The sequence below is a fragment of the Staurois parvus genome, unplaced genomic scaffold (assembly GCF_062004578.1).
Source record: "Staurois parvus isolate SC_StPar_1 unplaced genomic scaffold, SC_StPar_1.0 ptg000494l, whole genome shotgun sequence".
Taxonomy (NCBI): domain Eukaryota; kingdom Metazoa; phylum Chordata; class Amphibia; order Anura; family Ranidae; genus Staurois; species Staurois parvus.
The window spans coordinates 818,309-833,178 of NW_028318290.1; the positions used below are offsets into that span (position 1 = coordinate 818,309).

Here is a 14,870-nt window from a genome sequence, read left to right on the forward strand (position 1 = left end):
ACAATGGAGGGAAGCTGACATACACCGGGCAGACCCAGGACTAGTAATCAGGGGAGTAGAGACGGGGGAACAGGATGCAGGAAACCAGAATCAGGGGAAAGTATACAAGATACAGGACGCAGGATCCAGCAGGGAAGCGGCTCACAGGCAGAACACTGAGGCACTGATGAAAACTACGGGGGGATTATATACCTTCCCAGCAGCCAGCATCAGGTGGAGCCTCATTACTGACATCTTCTGTCTGTTGGGAGACAAAGCAATGTCTCCTCTCTACTTCCTCCTGAATCACCTCTCACCCAGAGCTTCCTGTCTGTACCTGACATCACTTCCTGTCTATACCTATATCACCATCTGTACCTGACATCACTTCCTGTCTGTACCTGACATCACTTCCTGTATGTACCTAACATAATTTCCCATGTGTACCTGACATCACTTCTCATGTGTACCTGACATCACTTCTCATGTGTACCTGGCATCACTTTCTGTCTGTACCTGACATCACTTCCCATCTGTACCTGACATCACTTCCCATCTGTGCCTGACATCACTTCCCATCTGTACCTGTCATCACTTTCTGTCTGTAACTGGTATCACTTCCTGTCTGGGTAGAAGGGTGCTCACCATGTGGTGGAGCTCAGAGGAACTGCAGCTCTAAGAAATGTCTCATAGTTTGAACCTTGTTGTTGTTTCCAAGTGTTCTGGAATGTTCATGTCCATGACTTGTTGGTTCCAGGACTCTTCAGAGTGGCAGTGAGGTGATGACTCCGGAACACTCTCTGGGTTCCATCACCAGGCACTGCAATTATACCCGACTGCTGGGAGCCGGCATCTCCTTTCCTACAGTGAAAGTATAATTGTGACATCAGCAGAGAGGCAGAGGGAGGGTGGGATCAGGTAAGTACCACCACTGACCACCAATGCTGGGCTGGGGGTAAACTTTATTCTCACTGACACCAACAATGGCATTTGTTTTATCTAACTGACACCAACGATGGGGCTTATTTTATCTCACTGACACCAATGGGGCTTATTTTATCTCACTGACACCAATGGGGCTTATTTATCTCACTGACACCAACAATGAAGCTTATTTTATCTCACTGATAACAATGGGGCTTATTTTATCTCACTGACACCAACAATGGGACCTATTTTATCTCACTGACACCAATGGGGCTTATTTATCTCACTGACACCAACAATGGGGCTTATTTTATCTCACTGACACCAACAATGGGGCTTATTTATCTCACTGACACCAACAATGGGGCTTATTTATCTCACTGACACCAACAATGGGGCTTATTTTATCTCACTGACACCAACAATGGGGCTTATTTATCTCACTGACACCAACAATGGGGCTTATTTTATCTCACTGACACCAACAATGGAGCTTATTTTGTCTCACTGACACCAACAATGGGGCTTATTTTATCTCACTGACACCAACAATGGGGCTTATTTTATCTCAGTGACACCAATGATGGATGTCAAGGAAATCATGCCCACGATGACTGGGTAACTGGAGTGAGATCCTTGATGGGTGGAAAATGAATGAGGGTGGGGCTTTCTCTGAATTCTCATCTGCTGTATTTTTAACTGAAATTGTACCTTTCATAAATCATTGCACTAATATTGTGTAAAATAATAAAACACATAAAACACCAGAACTACTAACAATTTATCCTCTAGTGTGTCTGCTGTTGTGAAGAAATATATATAATATTTGGGGGTTTTCAGTAATTTTAAGGTATAAATGGCTTTTAAAACATGTAAACAAAAAAATTAAAAATGTCTCCAGGACTCCATGGACCCCTTCATTCCACACAGTCTCCAGGAACCGGGAAACCACAGAGAAACCAAGTGTCCCCCGACTTCCTCTCCAGGCTGGGATGTCACCCTGGTTGGGGGCCCCCTACAGTAGAAGAAGCAGACTGCACCTGCCTACATCTTCTTTATGCTTTGTCTGATCAGGATGGCGGTCATTTCTCCCTGAACATGGAGCGCCCTAAACACGAGGTAAACGTGGTGCAGCATTGAGCCCCGTCCAGCTGTAGTGTAGACTTTGACAGGCTGCAGGCAGCGGGGCTGGATGCTGTACCTGTGCCTACCAGGTGTATTATAATGCCAGCATTGCACCCACAGGGACTGGACCCCCCATGTACAAGGGGCCTAAGAGATACCATCAGCTGGTGTCCTATTCCACCAGACCCCTATAACTGGAAGAGGACATGTTTGGGGGGATGTGTTGTAGAAGAACCCAGACCACGGTATTGTGTGATGAAATTATAATTCAACTTTATTAATCATATATATGTGACACTTTAACAACAGAAGAAAAGAGATAGATTGTTTACATTTCAAGGATCTATTTATACCATTTATATAATATTTGCTAAGAAACTGATTAACATATGACACACCCCTCATTAATACCAGCCCCGCCCACTTATGTGACCCTCTAAACATCCAAATCCCTGTAAATTCCCAGAAGACACTTTCATCTTTTATCCATAACAAGCTGATTGGGTACAAGAGAACCCCGAGCCCCTCCTACTCATTCCCACAGAACAAGACCATGTCACCATCTACAAGGTGAGAGGACCTGATGGAGAACAAGACCATGACCACCAGGACCATCGCCTGACTGAAGCCATGCTCACATTTCTTTCTAATGCTGCTTCTATGGTCTCCTCAGATACAGATTTGGCAGATGTACATTACTGGAACCCTTTCACTCCGGCCAATGTAAGGTTTACATCAGCAGCAGCACGGCCTTATAGCTACAGCACCCGGGGGTTGTCTACATTTGTTAGGCCAACTGTCGGCTTTCTGGTGGAAGTGATTCAGCCGCACTGAAGGTCCCCCCCCGCCATGTATACTGGGCTCAGCTGTCCCTCCTGCAAGCCCAAGACAGGCATGGTGGGTGTCAGTGGTGAGAGCAGGAGGAGATCAGCAAACATCTGATCTCTGATCTCCCCTTCAGTGAATGGATGTTGGATGTGGGAGATTATGTCACTTCTGGGTTCAGCGCTGTCATACTCCAGTCACTATGGTTTGGGAAGGAGCTGATTAGGCATGATCTGTGCTTGACCATCTTTCTTGGGGTACAGAGGTGACATTGGGGGTCTAATAATGTTCTGATGTCTCTTTAAAGAGGACCTGTGACCAGAAATATGTATCACGGGGAGCTATCAACCCCCTATCTGATAGAAGCCATGTTAAGTGAAGAGAGAGATGAAAAAAATTTAAGTAACACTATAAGAATAAAAACCCACAAAACAAATCACACGACACATTTTACATATCATTGCACAAGCGAGAGTGAGAACAATCATTCTGAGGCCATCGTTCACGGATAACTATCTGAACTGATAACCTATAAAGGCTCTTAAAGCGTCATCTTTGAACAATTTTTGGTTCTGAAGTTTGTCACCATTTCACAAGTACGCACAATTTGTAAAGTTTGACATGTTTGGTATCTATATACTTGATGCCAAACCCATATTTTATATTTCACCAAACAAATTGGGTCATATATTGTGTTCTTTGTGCACTAACGTTATCTTTTTTACAGAAAATATGTATTTGATAAACAGCTGTACTAATATTCTGTGACATGAAAAATGGCAACTACCACCATTATATTCTCCAGAGTCTCTGCTTTCAGATAATAAAAGAAATGTTTGGGGTTTAACTAATCATATGGCCTAAAATGTGAATATAACTAAAAACAAAAGCAAAATAAACTCTGGCAGTGAAAGAAAATACAGCAATATATAACATTTCCAAATCAAAACTATGATAGCGACTAATGGCTTAAGACGCAAACCCACCATATTACTCAACCAGGTTCCAACTAAACCCATCCAAAACATTGGATCCCACCTCCTCCCACCCAGGTTCCTGTTGGAACTCCTTTACCTTGTGTAGATATCCCCTTCTGAGATCCTCATTATCTAATATAAATGTACAACACTCTCTATCTGACACCAGTTTGTAGACTCCACCTTGGTCTGCCAAGAGATAGTCAGCTGCCAAGCAGTCCTGTGACACCACCTTAGGTGGTGGAGCCACTTCTGCTGTCAGCTCTGCAATAACATCAATGGTGTCATTGGTTATCTGATCCATGACTCCAGTACTCCGGTCCATCTTACTTATCTTAGATTCCCCATCCCGTCTATGAAGGGCTCACTGCATAAAGCAGCTCCAATCCATAGAAAATGTTTCTTCTCACTGGAAGGCCAGGGGAGTATTGGGAGAAATTGAGGCTTTCCCTTACAGATATGGGGGGAGGGGCAACATAACCTCAAGTAAAGCTATGGGTGGAATTGAAGGGAAGACATTTTAGGGTGCTCCTTCTACACAAGAAGCAAATGTTATCTGGAAGGACTAGGAATCCATTGGACCAATGGGGATTAAACATTCTGCAATTACATTGAGAAACCATGAAATGGTACTGGCCTGTGATTGGCTCTCCTATTGTTAGTGAAGTAAGTGAAACTCCCTTTGTCAGTGTCATTAATGGAAAGAAACCATGTGAAATGTTTCTTCCAAATCCAAAAAGGTGACCCCCTCGGGTAAGTACCCATCCTAATATTCCTGATATGAGTTTGTAGTCCCTGCTATACAGGAAACATGTGGGCAATCATTTACACCTTTTACAGCAGGACAGTAAATATCAGAACACAATTCAAACATCAGACCAACAGCAGGAAGTCTGCTAACTGAATGTGTAATGCAATCTGTCATTAGCATTCCCAGAGTTCCCTCTGCAACATAGTTGTATCATCTGTTGGTCCTGTCTGTAGATCTGTTATTTCTCACCTTCTGTAACAGGGTGAAAACCCTGATCAGTCTGCAGGAACATTACACAGCAGCGTTGTCACCCTGTACAGGGAAGTCTTAGATAGATTATAAGTAAGATACACAAGTAAAGTCCAACTTCAGCTAACGCTTCTACAGCAGTTACAGCAACAGGATTTCTATTAGGTTCAACCCACCATATGAATGGAAGATGACAGTTGTAAGCACCCCCAGCAGTGTTATATGGTGTTTCCCAACCCCCCTAACTTTCATTTTTGCCAAATAGCTTGGCCTTCTACAGGAAGCAGAAAAAATCAGATCTACTGGGAGGGTCAACAGGTAATAAAAATGTTACAAGGGGAGACTTGGAAAAACATAAAACGTTTATGCTAATGACAGATTGCACCATTTATGTAATTATTGATTTTGCCCATTGTTACACTTTAGTGCCGATGTCTTAGCATTTCCAGGAATAATTAGCGCTCTTTGCAAACTTTGCCCCAAAAAGGGACCCGTTCATTCAGAGTCATTAAAGTGAACCCCAATAAGAGGAATTTCAGTCTCCCAGAAGAAGTGGTAGGAATATGACCGCACACTTAGCACTTTGTAAGTTCAGATCTCTTGCAGTTGTACCGTGTGAATAGTTTATGGAGATGAGCAATAGCTGGACAGAAAAAAAAGATAACAAAGACATCCAATCTTCACCTGATAGAATCCCTTTTGAGAAAACCAGATGAAACATAAGTGGCCAGCTGGGAGTAGGTGGTACTGTTGAATACATCCCCTAAAACAGCATTAACTCAGTGTTGGAAGGCCTACACCAGCTTAAGAAGTTACTCTCTAACCAAACAGAGACCTCTATCTGGCTGGTATCTCAGCTACAGACCTGTCTGCAAAGATGTCATCCATGAGAGGAGATGGAACATGGAAAGGAGGCATTGATCATGGGAGAGGAGGTGGTACATGTAATGGGAGGTGTGGACAAGGTGGGCTTAGCTGGAGCCCTCAAGCCTAGCTTATGATGTATCAGTTCTCAAAAGAACCTGGAATGGACTCTCCTAATGAGGTTTCAGAGGCTTGGCAAGAAGACATTGGACCCCATCCTAGACTCTGGTACTGAGGCATTGTTGGTCATGTATTGGTTGGTCAGATTCTGGCAATGAAGAAAACACATGGGAACATAGCTCAGTTAGTGAATGATGAAAATGAATTACATGTTCAGTCAATGCTCCATAAAAAAGGATAAAGATGAGAAAGATGAGGAATACAGTTCAGTCATTGCTGCTTGTCTGAAGAAATGTCCAAAGGTAAAATATTCACAGGCCTTCTAGCTGTGTTTATGATGGACATAAGCACTAAAACCAATGAATCTGATCATTAGAGTCCTGTTTGTTCAAAGATTTTTTTTTAAGTAGCATCATGTCTTCCTTAGTTTGTGGGAAGACATTGGGCCTGTGAACCTAATGGGACAGCTGTGACTTTTTTAATATTGCCCCTTTTTTCTCTGGAGTTTCCTCTATGCAGCTCAAGCTTGTGAATCCTCTGGTGATAGATTAGCCCGGCATTACCTGTAAAAGCTTTGTCACATTCTGAACATTGATATGGCTTCTCTCCAGTATGAACCCTCTCATGTATGACAAGGTTTCCTCTCCGTTTAAAAGTTTTATCACATTCAGAACACTGATGTGGCTGCTCTACAGTGTGGACCCTCTGGTGTGCTATGAGAATTGACTTCTGTGTAAAAGTTTTATCACATTCAGAACACTGATGTGGTTTCTCTCCAGTGTGGATCCTCTGGTGTATGATAAGATATGACTGCCATGTAAAAGCTTTATCACATTCAGAACACTGATATGACTTCTCTCCAGTGTGAACCCTCTGGTGTATGATAAGCTCTTTCTTGGTTAAAAAAGCTTTGTCACATTCAGAACATTGATATGGTTTCTCTCCAGTGTGCATCCTCTGGTGTCTGATAAGATGTGACTTCTGTGTAAAAGCTTTGTCACATTCCGAACACTGATATGACTTCTCTCCAGTGTGAATCCTCTGGTGTGTGTTAAGACTTGATGTCCGTGTAAAAGTTTTGTCACATTCAGAACACTGATATGACTTCTCTCCAGTGTGAATCCTCTGGTGTCTGATAAGATGTGACTTCCTTGTAAAAGCTTTGTCACATTCAGAACACTGATATGGTTTCTCTCCAGTGTGGATCCTCTGGTGTATGATAAGATTTGACTTCTGTGTAAAGGCTTTGTCACACTCAGAACACTGATATGGCTTCTCTCCAGTGTGGACCCTCTGGTGTATGACAAGATCTGTCTTCCCTTTAAAAGCTTTTTCACATTCAGAACACTGATATGACTTCTCTCCAGTGTGAACCCTCTGGTGTATGATAAGATGTGACTGCCATGTAAAAGCTTTGTCACATTCAGAACACTGATATGGCTTCTCTCCAGTGTGAATCCTCTGGTGTCTGATAAGATGTGACTTCCATGTAAAAGCTTTGTCACATTCAGAACACTGATATGGCTTCTCTCCAGTGTGAACCCTCTGGTGTATGACAAGATCTGTCTTCCCTTTAAAAGCTTTTTCACATTCAGAACACTGATATGGCTTCTCTCCAGTGTGGACCCTCTGGTGTATGACGAGATCTGTCTTCCCTTTAAAAGCTTTTTCACATTCAGAACACTGATATGACTTCTCTCCAGTGTGAACCCTCTGGTGTATGATAAGATGTGACTGCCATGTAAAAGCTTTGTCACATTCAGAACACTGATATGGCTTCTCTCCAGTGTGAATCCTCTGGTGTCTGATAAGATGTGACTTCCATGTAAAAGCTTTGTCACATTCAGAACACTGATATGGCTTCTCTCCAGTGTGAATCCTCTGGTGTCTGATAAGATGTGACTTCCTTGTAAAAGCTTTGTCACATTCAGAACACTGATATGGCTTCTCTCCAGTGTGAACCTTCTGGTGTGTGATATGTTTTGCCTCCATTGTAAAATCTTTGTTACGTTCCAAACAAGAAATAGCTTGAAATGACTCCTCTTATGTATAAATGGGTTGGACTTTACTGTAAAGCAATTGTCACTTCCAGAACACTGAAATGACTTTTCTCATGTTGTCCTCTGAGGTTGGATCAGTGTTGAAGAGGACCCAAAGCACTTATGACATTTAGAACACGGATATGACTTGTGTCCTGTGTGACTCCTCCAGTGAACTGCAATAAAAACATTCAGTCAATTAAGACACCCAGACGTTTGGTTTCCCATGTGACTGAGTTGTATTCACGAAGACCAGCATGACCAAAAACGTGGTTCATCAATCCACCTGTACAAAAAAAAAAAAAAAAATCAGAATTCTATATAAAAGGGCTAAAGTTAGTTTTTATTTTTAATGATCATTATTAAATATATCTTATATATCATCGCAGGCTGTGTCAGCATTATGGTTGTCCTCAAAGGGCCAGTTGTAACTTTAAGACTAGATGTCCGAGCACCTCACCCCCCCATTACATCAGATGCCAAGAACCCCACACCCTCCCTAACATCACTGTGCATATCCTTTGGGGGCAGAGCTGGAAAGCAGAAAGTGCAGGGTCTGGAGGAGGACCAGAGGAGGAGTTGACTCAATTACCAGAGTCTGCTGAATGCTGAGACCAAGGGAGGTGGAGATGAGGGGATGCTGCAGCTGCACTGAGAGGTGCAGGATTTGGCAGAGGAGTTCTTTTCTCCTCTCTGCTGCCGACTCCTGAGACAAGGTGGGGGAGGAGACAAGGGGGTACCTGTAGGAGAGGTGCAAGGGCCACATGAAATAACTTAGAGGGCAGGATCTGGATACAGGTGTTTGACACCTGTGTTATATATATAGAAAGCATATGTACATCATCATTTGTATATATACAGTGGGGATCGAAAGTTTGGGCACCCCAGCTAAAAATTTGTATTAATGTGCATAAAGGAGCCAAGGAAAGATGGAAAAATCTCCAAAAGGCATCAAATTACAGATTAGACATTCTTATAATATGTCAACAAAAGTTAGATTTTATTTCCATCATTTACACTTTCAAAATAACAGAAAACTAAAAAATGGCATCTGAAAAAGTTTGGGCACCCTGCAGAGTTAATATCTTGTACTGCCCCCTTTGGCAAGTATCACAGCTTGTAAACGCTTTTTGTAGCCAGCCAAGAGTCTTTCAATTCTTGTTTGAGGTATCTTTGCCCATTCTTCCTTACAAAAGTCTTCCAGTTCTTTGAGATTTCTGGGCTGTCTGTCACGCACGGCTCTTTTAAGGTCTATCCATAGATTTTCAATGATGTTGAGGTCAGGAGATTGTGAAGGCCATGGCAAAACCTTCAGTTTACGCCTCTTGATGTAATCCCCCGTGGATTTTGAGGTGTTTTTAGGATCATTATCCATTTGTAGAAGCCATCCTCTCTTTAACTTCAGCTTTTTCACAGATGGCATCAAGTTACCATCCAAAATTTGCTGAAATTTCATTGAATCCATTTTTCCTTCTACTCGTGAGATGTTCCCTGTGCCACTGGCTGCAACACAACCCCAAAGCATGATTGATCCAACCCCATGCTTAACAGTTGGACAGAGGTTCTTTTCATTAAATTCTGTGCCCCTTCTTCTCCAAACGTACCTTTGCTCATTCCGGCCAAAAAGTTCAATTTTAACCTCATCGGTCCACAGAACTTGTTTCCAAAATGCATCAGGCTTGTCTATATGTTCATTTGTAAAGTTCAAACGATGATTTTTGTGGTGAGGACGTAGAAGAGGTTTTCTTCTGATGACTCTTCCATGAAGACCATATTTGTACAAGTATCTCTTTATAGTGGAATAGTGTACCACAACTCCAGTGTCTGCCAGATCTTTCTGGAGGGATCGTGCAGTCAAACGTGGGTTTTGAATTGTTTTTCTCACAATCCTGCGAGCTGTTCTGTCTGATATTTTTCTTGGTCTTCCAGATCTTGCTTTAACTTCCACTGTTCCTGATGACTGCCATTTCTTAATTACATTTCGAACAGAGGATATTGGCATCTGAAAACGCTTTGCTATCTTCTTATAGCCTTCTCCAGCTTTGTGAGAGTCAACTATTTTCAGTTTCAGTTTTCTAGACAACTGCTTAGAAGAACCCATGGTGCTGATTGTTGGGGCAAGGTCAGATGAGTCTGGGCATTTAAAACCTTTGAGACTGACATCACCTGGTCTTCCCAGACGATGATTGAGAACAATCCATGACACTGGCAGGTCTCAGCTTGGCAAAGGGAGCAGTGCATGCTATAAATTCTGCAGGGTGCCCAAACTTTTGCAGACGACATTTTTTAGTTTTCTGTTATTTTGAAAGTGTAAATGATGGAAATAAAATCTAACTTTTGTTGACATATTATAAGAATGTCTAATCTGTAATTTGATGCCTTTTGGAGATTTTTCCATCTTTCCTTGGCTTCTTTATGCACATTAATACAAATTTTTAGCTGGGGTGCCCAAACTTTCGATCCCCACTGTATATATATATATAATTTTTTTTTTAATTCAACTAAATTGTATTATTTAAGTTTTTAAGTGCACACAGTATATCCAACATTCAGCCCAGACAATGGAGTCATACATTCTAATGTATAAGCAGTTGTGGCAATGTTACAGATCATACAGAACAATAACTTGCTTTGTCTCTGGTGTCACTTTTACTTTCTATAAACAAATGAAAAGAGAAATAAGAAGCAACGTAGAACAATTCACCTGTACATGGCAAGTAACTCTCCCCAGTACATACATAGAGAGCTGACTCCGTTCAAGTAGGCCTGTGTCTACAGGATCATACACCAAGTATCGGCCTCCAATGTAGTTACCATTTAGTAGGGTACATTTTTAGGGGCCTAAAAAAGTTAAACCTATAAAAACCTATGACAAATGAAGTATGGGGAGTGAGTACCGGAGTATCCAGCCAGTTCTGCCAGAGAGCCATAAGTCTCCTAGGAGAAGTTAGGTTTTCATGTATTATTATGGAGTTCACCTGCTCAATCCATGCCTGGTGGGAGTATGAGTTGATAACCAGAATGCTTGGATTCGATTTGCAGGTACGTTCAGAAAGTACATCTAAGGATCCAAAAATTGCAAGCTTAATCTCAGCTAGGGAGAGACTTTGTTCAATTAAAAGAAAAACTTCAAAAACAGGTGACAAAAATGTAAATGAGAAGCTGAGAGAAGAGCTAAAAACACTAAAAATACCCCCACAGATCTATCCTAGAAATTCAGTCTAAAATGTAACAATTACACCAAGAAAACCCTCAACTGAGGGAAGAGATAATGACACCAAAGATACAAATGGAGCTCAACAATCAGGAAAGAGAATCAAAGAGGATGATTTACACAAAGTACCCATCAAGGAACAACAGACCGGTGAGACCAATCAGCTTCCGAAATGTAACAAGACAAAGACCAGCAATAGCCAAGACAACTCTACTAATCCTGAGACCACAAATAGTGATGGCCGAACACCCCCCTGTTCAGGTCGCGGTCAAACATCTGAACCTACAGAATGTTCTACAGTAAATGTCGAACACAAAGAACTGAGAGGTGTCTTACCGCATCTGAGTATGAAGATACCGCTCAGTTACTAATATCCGGCATGAGTTCTATGATGAAGTCACGCAGTATTTTAGTAGTGAGACATTCATTCATGTTCCTGGTGTCAGTGGGGCTCCCCGATGGCAGCTGAAAGTCAAAAGAATTGTCAGCACTGCCCAGCAATTAAAAAAAAACAAGCCCATCGAGACTGGTATGGAATTTGAGAGGAACCTTCCATGACAATTTTTTTTTTTTAACCATTTCCATACCGGGCACTTTTACCCCCTTCCTGCCCAGGCCAATTTTCAGGTTTCAGCGCTCTCACACTTTGAATGACAATTGCGCTGTCATACAACATTGTACCCAAACTAAAATGTTATCATTTTCTTCACACAACTAGATCTTTCTTCTGGTGGTATTTAATCACCGCTGGGGTTTTTATTTTTTTGCTAAATTAACAAAAAAAGACCAAACATTTTTAAAAAACACATTTTTCTTTGTTTCTGTTATAAAAGTTTGCAAATAAATAATTGTTCTTCATAAATTTAGGCCGAGATGTATTCTGCTACATGTTTTTGGTGAAAATAACCCAAATTAGGATGTATTTTTTAGTTTGTAGGAAAGTTATAGAGTTTACAAACTATGGTATAGATCTGAATATTGATCAATCCTGAAGTACTGACAGCCAATCTAATTTCTTGAGGTCCAAGAATGTCAGAACGGTACAGGTATCCCCCAAATGTCAGGACAGTACAGATATTCCCCCAAATGTCAGAACAGTACAGATATCCCCCAAATGTCAGGATGGTACAGATATCCCCCAAATGTCAGGACAGTACAGATATCCCCCAAATATCAGGACAGTACAGATATCCCCCAAATGTCAGGAAGTACAGATATCCCCCAAATGTCAGGACGGTACAGATATCCCCCAAATGTCAGGACAGTACAGATATCCCCCAAATGTCAGGACAGTACAGATATCCCCCAAATGTCAGGACAGTACAGATATCCCCCAAATGTCAGGACAGGACAGATATCCTCCAATTTTCAGGACAGTACAGATATCCCCCAAATGTCAGGATGGTACAGATATCCCCCAAATGTCAGGACGGTACAGATATCCCCCAAATGTCAGGACAGTACAGATATCCCTCAAATGTCAGGACGGTACAGATATCCCACAAATGTCAGGACAGTACAGATATCCCCCAAATGTCAGAACAGTACAGATATCCCCCAAATGTCAGGACGGTACAGATATCCCCCAAATGTCAGGACAGTACAGATATCCCTCAAATGTCAGGACGGTACAGATATCCCCCAAATGTCAGGACAGTACAGATATCCCCCAAATGTCAGGACGGTACAGATATCCCCCAAATGTCAGGAAGTACAGATATCCCCCAAATGTCAGGACGGTACAGATATCCCCCAAATGTCAGGACAGTACAGATATCCCCCAAATGTCAGGACAGTACAGATATCCCCCAAATGACCCCTTTTTGCAGAGTAGACAGTCCGATGTACTTCATAAGAGGCATGGCGAGTTTTTTTAAGTTGTATTTTTTTTGTCAGAATTTTTCGGAAAATGAAAAAATTTAAAAAAATGATTTTCACTATTTTTTTTTACATCCTGTCACCAGTGCAGTACAGCGTCATCATATAACTGGCATGGCGGTGATCAGGGACACTGACTGGTGACAGTATTAAAAAAAAAAAATATATATATATATATATTTATTATTATTTTTAAATTTTTATTACATTTTTTTCTTTTTTATTATTTTTTTTTTTATATTTCACTATGTCCAAAGTAGTATAATGTTACTATAGTAACATTGTACTACTTTGGGGAAGTGATCAGTATTTTTTTTTTTCTTACACAATTTGCTTATAGCAAAGAATTACTTTGCTATAAACAAGCATTTACCTGAATGACATCGATTCATTCAGGGTTTTTTTTTTTTGTGCTTAGCTGTAATTTGGCCACAGCTAATCACATGATATGTGCATGTGATTAGCTGTGACCATTCACAGCTAGACACACTAGTATACAATGGATGGCATGAATGAAGCCATCCATTGTATACAACTGTCATGTGACCTGCTGTGATTGGTCACAACAGGTCACATGGTATCAGCAACGGGGGCTGGTACTCAGATCTGTCATCGGCTATGTTCGAGGTACACAGCCAGTGAAAGATTGCGCTGCTGTGCGCTCTGCAAGTGCGAAAACTGTGCATGTGTGGGAGGACGCCATATGGCTTCCACCTGGAAATCTACAGCCTTTTCCTGGCCATCAAACAGCTATTGGCCGGATGGCTATTGGTTAACAATGGCATGGGGGTCCCCCCAAAATCCATACCAGACCCTTATCTGAGTATGCAGCCTGGCAGGTCAGGAAAGGGGTGGTGAGCGCCCCCCTTTCTGAACCATACCAGGACACATGCCCTCAACATGGGGGGGTGCTTTGGGTTGGGAGCCCCACAAAGCACCTTGTCCACATATTGATGGGGACAAGGGCCTCTTTCCCACAACCGTGTCCTGTGGTTGTGGGGGTCTGCAGCCTGGGGGTTATTGGAATCTGAAAGCCCCCTTTAACAAGGGGACCCCAAGATCCTGCCCCCCCACCTATGTGAAGGAGTTGGCAGTATATGATACTGCTACCCATTCACAAAAAAAAGTGTAGTGTAAAAAGTGATAGGACAAAGTCTTTGACCAGTCCTTTATTAAAAATAAACATTTAAAACAAAATGTCCCCCAAAGTAGATGCAACATCAATCACGATGCCGCCACCACCGCTACCCAAAAAAGGGGGAAAAAAAGCTCCGCTTGCGACACTGGCTCCTGGCTGTCTGACAGCTGGGGCCATGACAACAGTTTTTATATACCCCGCCCCCTTGTGACATCACCACACACTGTGATTGGTCAAAGTATTGCACCTGACTTGTGGTTAGGTGCATTGCTTTGTCCAATCACAATGCACTGTCAGGGCGCATTGCATTGTGGGGCATGGTGGGCAAACAGCCCACTGAACACCCGTACTTTTTGTGTTTGCCGAACACACGAACGGCCCATGTTCAAATCAAACTTAGGTTCAACTGGAACATGAAGCCCATCCCTACAAACAAACAATCATCAAACCACAAGAACAGCCAACAAACTCCGGATTCTTATTGTTATTAATAGACTCAAATGGGAAATATCTAAACACCAAACGGCTCTTCCCAGGAACAAGAGACAACAAAATTCAAGTTCAACAACTGAACAAGCGATAGGAGTCATCAATGATCCGTATTTCACCAACCCCAAACATATCATCATACACACCGACCCAAACATATCATCATACACACCGACCCAAACATATCATCATACACACCGACCCAAACATATCATCATACACACCGACCCAAACATATCATCATACACACCGACCCAAACATATCATCATACACACCGACCCAAACATATCATCA

General features: G+C 42.0%; 2 protein-coding genes across 2 annotated transcripts in view; both read right to left on the reverse strand.

Moving 5' to 3' along the window:
• The window catches only part of LOC149452147 (uncharacterized), a 107,110-nt gene extending 99,301 nt beyond the window's left edge, over positions 1-7,809 (reverse strand). Inside the window, exons 1-2 of the mRNA XM_089689717.1 lie at positions 6,545-7,809; positions 6,376-6,460 (exon numbers count right to left, since the gene is read on the reverse strand). Of these exons, the coding sequence (XP_089545843.1) occupies positions 6,376-6,460; positions 6,545-7,809 (1,350 nt within the window). The remainder of the gene's footprint in view (positions 1-6,375; positions 6,461-6,544) is intronic.
• Positions 1-14,870, reverse strand: part of LOC149452141 (uncharacterized) — a 408,968-nt gene that overhangs the window by 260,306 nt on the left and 133,792 nt on the right. The window lies entirely within an intron of this gene.